The following is a 9,741-nucleotide window of genomic DNA, read 5'->3' as shown; positions in this document are numbered from 1 at the left end:
ACCTGAAACCCTCGGGTATTTTCGGGTTTTACCCCCGGGGTTTTCGCATTTCTGCTTGCTGACCACTGAACGAGGTCGTCGCTCGCAGACTCACGTTATGGCTGAGCTGCAAGATGCACATACACAGAACCACGACACGTATCGCAAGCGTCTCAGGTCTCACATCTCTCACATCTCACAATAGCATGTCCCCATGAATGCTCTCGCGATTGTGGCAGATGAAGGCCACGTACAGCGTCAGTACGCCGGGCAAGAGGATGGGCGCGGCGCAATACTGATAAAAGATGGCGGCAGACATGGTGTGCTTGTTCTCGCCCGCGAGCTCGCACAGCACCACGATGTTGTTGGCCGTCGGCGTGCACGTCACGATCAGGCAGACGAGCCAGAACGGGTCGACGGCGACATAAGGCTGCACGAAGCGCGCGCCCGCCGTGGTGAGCCCGTAGGCGACGACGAGGCCGAGCAGCGGCATCGCCACCATCCGCGCGAGGGCGATGCCGACGGCGGTGGCGACGGGCAGCCCCTTGGCCTCGGGCCTGCGCGAGAGGGCCGCCCCGAGCAGGACGAGGTTGATGGGCACCTGCGGGGAGGCCCAGAGACGGCTCAGCGGCAGATCAGAGTCGCTTCAGAGCAGGGCGGGCGGCGGCGGCACCGCCGCCTCGCCGAGCTTGGAGGCCGAGATGAAGAGCCAGCCGAGCGGCGCCGTCTCGGGCGGCAGCATCAGCGTCTTTGCAAACAGCCCGACCCCGCCGCCCAAGCAGATGCCGAGGACGGACGGGATGAAGATGCGGCGCAGCAGCTTCGCGCCCCGACGCGCGACCGCCCACAACCTCGACCGCCACCCTCTCGACGTCCCTCTCCCAACCCCGCCGCTGCTCCAAGGCCCGTGCAGCGGCCGCACCGCCGCTCGCACGACATCGTGGACGGACCTGCGACGCGCGGGCAGGCGGGCTCAGCCTTCCCCTCGCCGCCACCGCCCCGCCCCTTCCCCCCCCCCACCGCCCCTCGCCGCCACCGCCCCTCGCCCCCACCGCCCCTCGCTGCCACCGCCCCTCGCCCCCACCGCCCCTCGCCGCCACCGCCCCTCGCCCCCACCGCCCCTCGCCGCCACCGCCCCGCCCCTTCCCCACCCCACCGCCCCTCGCTGCCACCGCCCCTCGCTGCCACCGCCCCTCGCCGCTACCGCCCCGCACCAGCTCCTGCGCGGCGCCCCTCTCCTCCGCGACGCCACCTCCTCCTCCGACTCGCCCGCGGGCAAAGCACCTGCCGGGCCAACAGGGACGGGCCGGTGAGGGGCAGGAGGGCGGCGGTGCGACCGCCGGCCTCCGCGACTCGCCGAAGGCGCGGAAGCAGTGCTCGCTCTCGCCCGCCTCGCGGGCCGGCGGCAGCTCGAGCAGCGCCGCGGTCGAGGCGGGCGGGGCGGCGCCGTGCCGGCCGGTGGCGAGGCCAGCGGCGAGGGAGTGGCGTGGAGCGAAGTGGGCGTAGGCCTCGATGAGAGCGACGGAGGAGAGCCACTGCAGCAGCGGGTAGGTGAGCAGCTGGAGGGAGAGGAAGAGGAGCGGCGAGGCGAGCTCCGCGAAGATGGAGCGCGAGAGCGTCTGCTGCAGCACCGACAGCAGGATGATTGGAATCGACGTTGTGTTGTAAAAGGCGCAGGCGGCCACCGTGCCGAGCCGAAAGTCGCTGGGCGGCCGCAGGACGACGAGCAGCAGGAGCCTACGGAGGCGCGCGGACGCGTCACGGAGCGCCGGGAGCGCCGCCGCCGCCGGGGGCGTGGCTGCCCGAGCAGCGTGCCGAGCAGGAGGTAGACGGCGGGAAGGAGCAGCAGCGGCCAGCCGTACGCGAGCAGCGAGGGGCTCACGCCGGGCACCACCGAGGTGAAGAGGAGGCACGGGATGGCCAGCTTGACCGAGAACTGGGACAGGCCCTTGGAGAGCCCGCGAGTCAGCACGCCGCGCCTCGCCATCCACAAGCCCGCGACGACAATTGCGCCGGCGCACGAGACGGCGCGCAGGCTGGCGATGAAGATGGCGAAGATGGCGGAGGTGTCGAGGCTGCCGGGGCAGTAGTAGGAGGTGACGGGCTGCGGCATCGGGGCGTTGCCGCCCGACAGCGGTGTGGGTGGAAGGAGAAAAACAAATGGACGGGGCTACACTCCTTCACGGCAGTAAACGGGAAGGTGTGTTGAGCAGGAGAGGGTGGGGCGGTAATGAGGGAAAAAGAAAGCACCGGCGCCTGCATTGAGCTTCGCACTGACTGCGCTGCCGACACATCGACACACACACCGCTCACACACACTGATCATTTGTATGTGGCTCGCGCTACACTCCTGCCTTGGCTTCACCGCCGCGCCGATGGCGCACGCATCGCGCCCCGCCGCCGCTGCCGTGCGGCTCGGCTCGCCTGCCCTCGCGATTGACCGCCGCGAGGCGATCGCGGGCGGCGCCGCGGCTCTCGCGGCAACCACGTCTGCGCTCTGTGGAGGGCCGCTCCCGACGTACGCTGCAGACATGAAGACCGTGGTGGTGGCCGGCGCGACGGGACAGACCGGCCGGCGCTGCCTGCAGCTGCTCACCAAGACTAGCGGCGTGACAGCGGTGGGAGGAGTGCGTGACCCGGCAAAGGCGGCGAAGAAGCTGTCCGAGTCCAAGATTGAGGTGCGCGGCGCGATGATCGAGAAGGGCGCCGCGATCGACGCGAGTGCGGTGAGCCTCGCGCCGCTCGACGTGGAGAAGGCGAGTGTCGACGACATGGCGGGCACGCTGAAGGGCGCAGACGGCTTGGTAATCGCCGTTGGATTCGTCCCCGGCAACCCCTTCAAGATGAACGACGCGGCGCACGCTGTGGACAACGTCGGGACGGTGAAGCTGATCGATGCGGCCAAGGTGGCGGGCGTGAAGAAGGTGGTGCTCGTCTCGTCGATCCTCACCGACGCCGGCGCGTGGGGGTGCGTGCCTCTGTCCTTATGCACCGCGGAACATTATCACAGCAGCGGCCGCACGACAGCACAGCAGCAGCACGCTGCACCGCTGCCTGAGCGAGCTCCGTGCCTCGCTGACAGCTCTGTGCCTGTCCGCAGGCAGCTCGACTCGGCCGGCTACAAGATCACCAACGCCTTTGGCAACGTGCTCGAGGAGAAGCTGGTGGCGGAGCAGTACCTGCGCAAGTCGGGCATGGACTGGACGATTGTGCGCCCGGGCGGGCTCAAGGCGGACCCGCCGACGGGCGCGCTCTTCGTCAGCGGCGAGAACACGCTCAACTCGGGCGAGATCTCGCGCGACCTCGTCGCCGACGTGAGCGTCGCCGCGCTCTTTGACAGCAAGGCGAGCAACAAGGTGGTTGAGATTGTCGAGAGCGACAAGGACGGCAATGCGAAGAATGGCGTCTTCAACGGGCTGAAGATGTGATGTGGGGAGGGGGCGGCGGTGTAGGGGCTTCGATAGGGCGAAGGCGCGGAGCTTGCTGTCCTCGAGTTACCGGCAACTATACCTTCGGAAATATCAAATAAACAATAAAACGGACACCTCGCTACTGTGAGATGCTGAGCCCTGGCTGTCACAGGCTGTCAGGTGCTGTCAGGTGATCTCGTCTGTCTAGTGGGGGATATGGTGATTTTTGAATGAACGCCTCGCGCAAAACCACCGCTACCATGCCACAGAAGACCCTTGTGGGCTATCCAGAACACCTAAGATCATGCCCTTGCTAGCTCTAAAGTGGGCCCGAGATATGCCAGCTAAACCCCGGATTTTTTCCGGCAGGCTCCCCGCCGCACTGTGATGAGCGTCGGCAGGACCCTTTGAAATCATGAATGGCGGCGTCTGGAGAGGTCCCCACGGCCGGGGGCGGTAAGTGGTGATAGGAGGGTGATAAACGACCATAACACCGGCCATCGGGACCCCTCCACCCCCCCAAACACAGTCCAAACCGGCCCCGGCGGCCGCCGTGCAGGAGGCCGCCGGGGCGCACCAAACGGCCCTTTACGACTGCCACGCGGGCCACCACGGCCCGTCCCGGTGGCACGGGTGCACCCGACCGACGCCCCCGGCCCGCCAGCTCCCGCTCTGGGAGACTTCACCTCCGCCAGAGAGCCGCAGCGCGCCCCCCTTTCGCGCACCGCGGCCGCACGCCCGAGAAGTGGCCGAAGGGCGACCTACGCGGCACTAAAATCACGACTAGAAGCGCCGCCCGCCAGCAGGCAGCTTGCCCGCCGCGCGCCGCGCGCCGCCACAGCCCCCGGCCGGCGCTGGAAGGGCTATGCCGGCCGGTAGCCGCCGTCAGCGGTTGGGGCGGCGGCGCCAGGACGCCCCGAGCGGAGCTGTGAAGAGCCTGGGGCGCGGGGTGGGGGTCGGGGAGGGCGACGTGGGCGATGGTGGTGGCGTGGGTGCGCGGGGCCGGCGTGTGGGGGCGCGGAGGTCGGTGGTGGTGTATGGGAGGTGGGGCGAGAATGCAGGAGGCCTTACTCACTTCGCTGCCGCTACTTACTGCGCTGCCGCTACTTTAGCTCCCGCATGCTCTCGCTCGATCTATCCGATTAATCCGATCCTCCGAAAAGTGCGCTTTTCGTCGAAAATTTGCTCGGTGCCGAAGTCAACAACCCTTCTCACCGCCTTCTTTTCCCTCGCTACTCCTCCTGCTCTGCCGCTCCTTCGCTTCTCGCAGCCTCCTCCTCCCTCGCCGCCTCTTCCCTCGCCGCGCCCTTCACCGCCTCGCCCTCGCACCTGTACTTGACCCAAGGAGAAGTCATTGCTCTGATTGCTTGATGGCTTGATTTGCGCGTGCGTGCGGGTATAAAACATCGTTCGTCGCCAGATGGATTGTGGCCAGCGCCCGCGGTTTAGAGAAATCCTTCGGCCCGCCGTGTGCCACTTTCTCGCCAGCCAGGGCTCCTTTCTCGCCGCCGCCGCCCTCACACCCGTCGCCGCTGCCTCCTCCGTCGCGCCACCCTGGCGTGCCGCCGCTCTCGCCCTCGCCTCCAGCCGCACCGCCGCCCTCGCCGCCGCCCTCGTCTCCACCCTCGCCGCCGCCGCCCTCGCCATCTCCGCCATCGTCACCACACCGCACGCCTCCGCAACCATCGCAGCCACCGACGCCGCCGCCGCCGCCCCCGCCCTCACCCCCGCCCTCGCCGCCTCCACCGTCGCTGCCGCCGTCGCCGCCTCCCTCGCCGCCGCCCTCGCCCCCACCGACACCACCTCCGTCTGCGTGTGCGGTGGCGGCGAGGACGCGGCGGCGCTGCTCTCCCTGCTGCTCTCCCGGCTTCCTTCTCCCGGAGGCGCCGCGCTCGAGGTTGCGGCGCTCTGCCACCTCCTCGAAGCCCGCGACCCCGCCCTCTTTGGCCGCGTAAGCGCCGCGCAGCAGCAGCTCAAGGCCGCCGCGAGCCTCGCGGCGCTGCAGTGGCTGTCCGCCTGCTGGGCGAGCGCTCTCCCCCTCTCGCCCCCCCGCACCCTCCCGGCCTCACCCCCCCCCGACCCGAGGGCCCGCCTCTCCTTCGCCTCGCACCTCGCGCCACACCTTCGCCTCGCACCCGACCCCGCCCCGACCGCCGCAGGCCGGGGTGGTGCCGCTCTCGCACCTCGTGAGCATGTGAGCGGTGCTGCTGGGATGCCGAGGCCCGGCCGCCGGCGACGCGCAGCAGCCTCCCGGCGCTCGCCTCGACGACGACGAGGACGACGACGAAGACGACGACGAGGACGAGGAGTCCTCGTCTTTGTCGGAGGGCGGCGGTGGCGGTGCAGTCGGCCGGGCGGCGCCCGCCGAGGCGGGGCTGCTGTCGCGGCTGGAGGCGGGGCTGCTGTCGCGGCTGTGGGGCGGCGCGGGCAGCTGGGCCGAGTGGGCGGGGTGGGAGGGGTGGGGCGGCGGCAAGGGAGATGCGCGCGAGGAGGACGAGAAGGAGAGGGAGGAGAGCGTCGCGCCGTGCGCCGCCGACTCGACCGGCACGCCCTGCGCCTCTCCGCTACCGCTGCTTCCGACCCTGCCCCTGACCCCAAGCCCCGACCCCAGGCAACCTGCGCCTCTCGCTGGCGCTGCTCGCGCGGGCCCGCCGCGAGGATCTCGCTGCGGCCGCCGCCGCGGACGCCGAGAGCGGGCACGGGTGCGGAGGGCAGGCCTACGCTGTGCTGCACCGCGCCGCGGCGGAGCTCGACGAGGAGGGCTGCCTCCTCCTCGTCGCGGACGCGCGCGCCATCCAGCTCAGCGAGGAGGAGGTGGCCGCCGCCCGCGCCGCCGCAGCCGCGGACTTGGACGCAGAGGCGGTGGCCGCCGCCGCTGCGCGGGCGCGGCGGTGCCCCTCGCCGCCGCCGGCACGTGCTGCGGTGGAGGCGCGCGCGGTGGGGCGCAACGAGCGGCGCAACGAGCGGCTCTTTGGACGCGCCGCGAGCGAGGCTGCAGCGGCGCCGGCGACGAGGGCGAGAGGCCGCTCCCGACGGCGCGCGGCAGCCTCCTCCGCCCCGGCGGCGCCGCAAGGGGCGGCACAAAACCTTCACCTGTACGGCACTTGGCGAGCCGGACTCTTCTGCTGACCAGCGTCGCTGTTACCTGCGCGGGTGCGGGGCCATGGAGGCCGCGCCCGAGTCTACAGTCTTCAGCTACCCCCGTCGTTTCCCCGTGTGTGTCGTTGTCGTGTCCTCTACGTGTGTCTCGGGAGACGAGAAGCGGAGAGAGTGACCGGCCCAGAGTGCCGCCCGGTCACCGGGTGGCGGGTGCGGAAGGCGCCACGCACCGTGGCGCATCTCGTGCCACTAGTCAAACGCTGATCGTCTAAGCCATGGTTTCAACGACGGCAATCTAAAAAACCGCGCTCTGTGCGAGGTCGATACACGATAGTTAGGGGCAAAGAGCGGCGAACACCGGTCAGGGTCACACCGCGCGCTCCGGCCTCGCCGCGCACCGCGGGCCAAAATAAAAGTGGCCAAAAAAAAGAGGCTAGAAGGCCCCGCTGGCCTGTCCGCACCTCCGCTGAGCTCCACCGCACCGCACCGCTTATCGCGCTCATTGCACATTGGACGACATGCACAGCAATTCCATCACGATCAAAAACACGGGGGAAAACGAGAGAGTGCCAGAGAGTGCCTCACCCTCAGAGAGCGAGCCGGAGAGCGACAAAGAGCAACGTACCCCGACTCTCACACACAAAAAACACATGCGCTCGTCTCGTCCGACCCAAAACCTCAGGAGCCAAGGCGCGCTCCGCCCCCGCCCTCTCTGGCTGGAGCTCTTCTATACGACGACGTCGTCCGGGAAGGACACGCCGCCGACCGCGCCGCCGCGAGAGGGCGTACCTAGATGTCACGGTCATCGCCGGGGGCAGGCGAGCGCGGCAGCGCGCGCGGCAGCGCTGCCGGCAGGCACGTGCCTAGGAGTTACGGTGCGCCGGCAGGCGCGGTTACCTCGGTTACCGAGATGTTACGGTCATCGCCGGGGGCAGGCGAGCGCGGCAGCGCGCGCGGCAGCGCTGCCGGCAGGCACGTGCCTAGGAGTTACGGTGCGCCGGCAGGCGCGGTTACCTCGGTTACCGAGATGTTACGGTCATCGCCGGGGGCAGGCGAGCGCGGCAGCGCGCGCGGCAGCGCTGCCGGCAGGCACGTGCCTAGGAGTTTACCTCGGTTACCGAGATGTCACGGTCATCGCCGGGGGCAGGCGAGCGCGGCAGCGCGCGCGGCAGCGCTGCCGGCAGGCACGTGCCTAGGAGTTACGGTGCGCCGGCAGGCGCGGTTACCTCGGTTACCGAGATGTCACGGTCATCGCCGGGGGCAGGCGAGCGCGGCAGCGCGCGCGGCAGCGCTGCCGGCAGGCACGTGCCTAGGAGTTACGGTGCGCCGGCAGGCGCGGTTACCTCGGTTACCGAGATGTCACGGTCATCGCCGGGGGCAGGCGAGCGCGGCAGCGCGCGCGGCAGCGCTGCCGGCAGGCACGTGCCTAGGAGTTACGGTGCGCCGGCAGGCGCTGTCATGGGTTACCAAGATGTGACGGTCATCGCCGGGGGCAGGCGAGCGCGGCAGCGCGCGCGGCAGCGCTGCCGGCAGGCACGTGCCTAGGAGTTACGGTGCGCCGGCAGGCGCTGTCATGGGTTACCAAGATGTGACGGTCATCGCCGGGGGCAGGCGAGCGCGGCAGCGCGCGCGGCAGCGCTGCCGGCAGGCACGTGCCTAGGAGTTACGGTGCGCCGGCAGGCGCTGTCATGGGTTACCAAGATGTGACGGTCATCGCCGGGGGCAGGCGAGCGCGGCAGCGCGCGCGGCAGCGCTGCCGGCAGGCACGTGCCTAGGAGTTACGGTGCGCCGGCAGGCGCGGTTACCTTGGTTACCGAGATGTTACGGTCATCGCCGGGGGCAGGCGAGCGCGGCAGCGCGCGCGGCAGCGGTGCCGGCAGGCATGTGCCTAGGAGTTACGGTGCGCCGGCAGGCGCGGTTACCTCGGTTACCGAGATGTTACGGTCATTGCCGGGGGCAGGCGAGCGCGGCAGCGCGCGCGGCAGCGCTGCCGGCAGGCACGTGCCTAGGAGTTACGGTTAGGGTTAGGGTTAGGGTTAGGGTTAGGGTTAGGGTTAGGGTTAGGGTTAGGGTTAGGGTTAGGGTTAGGGTTAGGGTTAGGGTTAGGGTTAGGGTTAGGGTTAGGGTTAGGGTTAGGGTTAGGGTTAGGGTTAGGGTTAGGGTTAGGGTTAGGGTTAGGGTTAGGGTTAGGGTTAGGGTTAGGGTTAGGGTTAGGGTTAGGGTTAGGGTTAGGGTTAGGGTTAGGGTTAGGGTTAGGGTTAGGGTTAGGGTTAGGGTTAGGGTTAGGGTTAGGGTTAGGGTTAGGGTTAGGGTTAGGGTTAGGGTTAGGGTTAGGGTTAGGGTTAGGGTTAGGGTTAGGGTTAGGGTTAGGGTTAGGGTTAGGGTTAGGGTTAGGGTTAGGGTTAGGGTTAGGGTTAGGGTTAGGGTTAGGGTTAGGGCCCCCGGTTAGGGTTAGGGTTAGGGTTAGGGTTAGGGTTAGGGTTAGGGTTAGGGTTAGGGTTAGGGTTAGGGTTAGGGTTAGGGTTAGGGTTAGGGTTAGGGTTAGGGTTAGGGTTAGGGTTAGGGTTAGGGTTAGGGTTAGGGTTAGGGTTAGGGTTAGGGTTAGGGTTAGGGTTAGGGTTAGGGTTAGGGTTAGGGTTAGGGTTAGGGTTAGGGTTAGGGTTAGGGTTAGGGTTAGGGTTAGGGTTAGGGTTAGGGTTAGGGTTAGGGTTAGGGTTAGGGTTAGGGTTAGGGTTAGGGTTAGGGTTAGGGTTAGGGTTAGGGTTAGGGTTAGGGTTAGGGTTAGGGTTAGGGTTAGGGTTAGGGTTAGGGTTAGGGTTAGGGTTAGGGTTAGGGTTAGGGTTAGGGTTAGGGTTAGGGTTAGGGTTAGGGTTAGGGTTAGGGTTAGGGTTAGGGTTAGGGTTAGGGTTAGGGTTAGGGTTAGGGTTAGGGTTAGGGTTAGGGTTAGGGTTAGGGTTAGGGTTAGGGTTAGGGTTAGGGTTAGGGTTAGGGTTAGGGTTAGGGTTAGGGTTAGGGTTAGGGTTAGGGGTTAGGGTTAGGGTTAGGGTTAGGGTTAGGTTAGGGTTAGGGTTGGGTTAGGGTTAGGGTTAGGGTTAGGGTTAGGGTTAGGGTTAGGGTTAGGGTTAGGGTTAGGGTTAGGGTTAGGGTTAGGGTTAGGGTTAGGGTTAGGGTTAGGGTTAGGGTTAGGGTTAGGGTTAGGGTTAGGGTTAGGGTTAGGGTTAGGGTTAGGGTTAGGGTTAGGGTTAGGGTTAGG

The 9,741-nt window shown here is 67.5% G+C and overlaps 3 protein-coding genes across 3 annotated transcripts; 2 read left to right on the top strand and 1 right to left on the bottom strand.

Moving 5' to 3' along the window:
• Window positions 1-175: 175 nt before the first annotated feature.
• On the bottom strand, window positions 176-2,092 carry EMIHUDRAFT_237450 (hypothetical protein; the record flags this gene model as incomplete). Its single annotated transcript, XM_005777952.1, has 5 exons — window positions 176-580; window positions 653-799; window positions 1,317-1,370; window positions 1,503-1,716; window positions 1,842-2,092. 5 exons carry the CDS (start codon window positions 2,090-2,092, stop codon window positions 176-178), a joined length of 1,071 nt encoding a protein of 356 aa, XP_005778009.1.
• Window positions 2,093-2,354: 262 nt separating this feature from the next.
• Window positions 2,355-3,407, top strand: EMIHUDRAFT_115392 (hypothetical protein; the record flags this gene model as incomplete). The annotated part of the gene is made up of 2 exons (XM_005777951.1): window positions 2,355-2,947; window positions 3,080-3,407. 2 exons carry the CDS (start codon window positions 2,355-2,357, stop codon window positions 3,405-3,407), a joined length of 921 nt encoding a protein of 306 aa, XP_005778008.1.
• Window positions 3,408-7,006: 3,599 nt separating this feature from the next.
• On the top strand, window positions 7,007-8,497 carry EMIHUDRAFT_237448 (hypothetical protein; the record flags this gene model as incomplete). The annotated part of the gene is made up of 11 exons (XM_005777950.1): window positions 7,007-7,054; window positions 7,307-7,363; window positions 7,424-7,480; window positions 7,636-7,692; window positions 7,753-7,809; window positions 7,870-7,926; window positions 7,985-8,041; window positions 8,100-8,156; window positions 8,215-8,271; window positions 8,332-8,388; window positions 8,486-8,497. 11 exons carry the CDS (start codon window positions 7,007-7,009, stop codon window positions 8,495-8,497), a joined length of 573 nt encoding a protein of 190 aa, XP_005778007.1.
• Window positions 8,498-9,741: the final 1,244 nt, after the last annotated feature.

Source organism: Emiliania huxleyi (assembly GCF_000372725.1).
Source record: "Emiliania huxleyi CCMP1516 unplaced genomic scaffold EMIHUscaffold_251, whole genome shotgun sequence".
Classification (NCBI taxonomy): Eukaryota; Haptophyta; order Isochrysidales; family Noelaerhabdaceae; genus Emiliania; species Emiliania huxleyi.
Note: the sequence above shows the minus strand (reverse complement) of the source record. Positions and strands in the feature narration are given on the sequence as shown.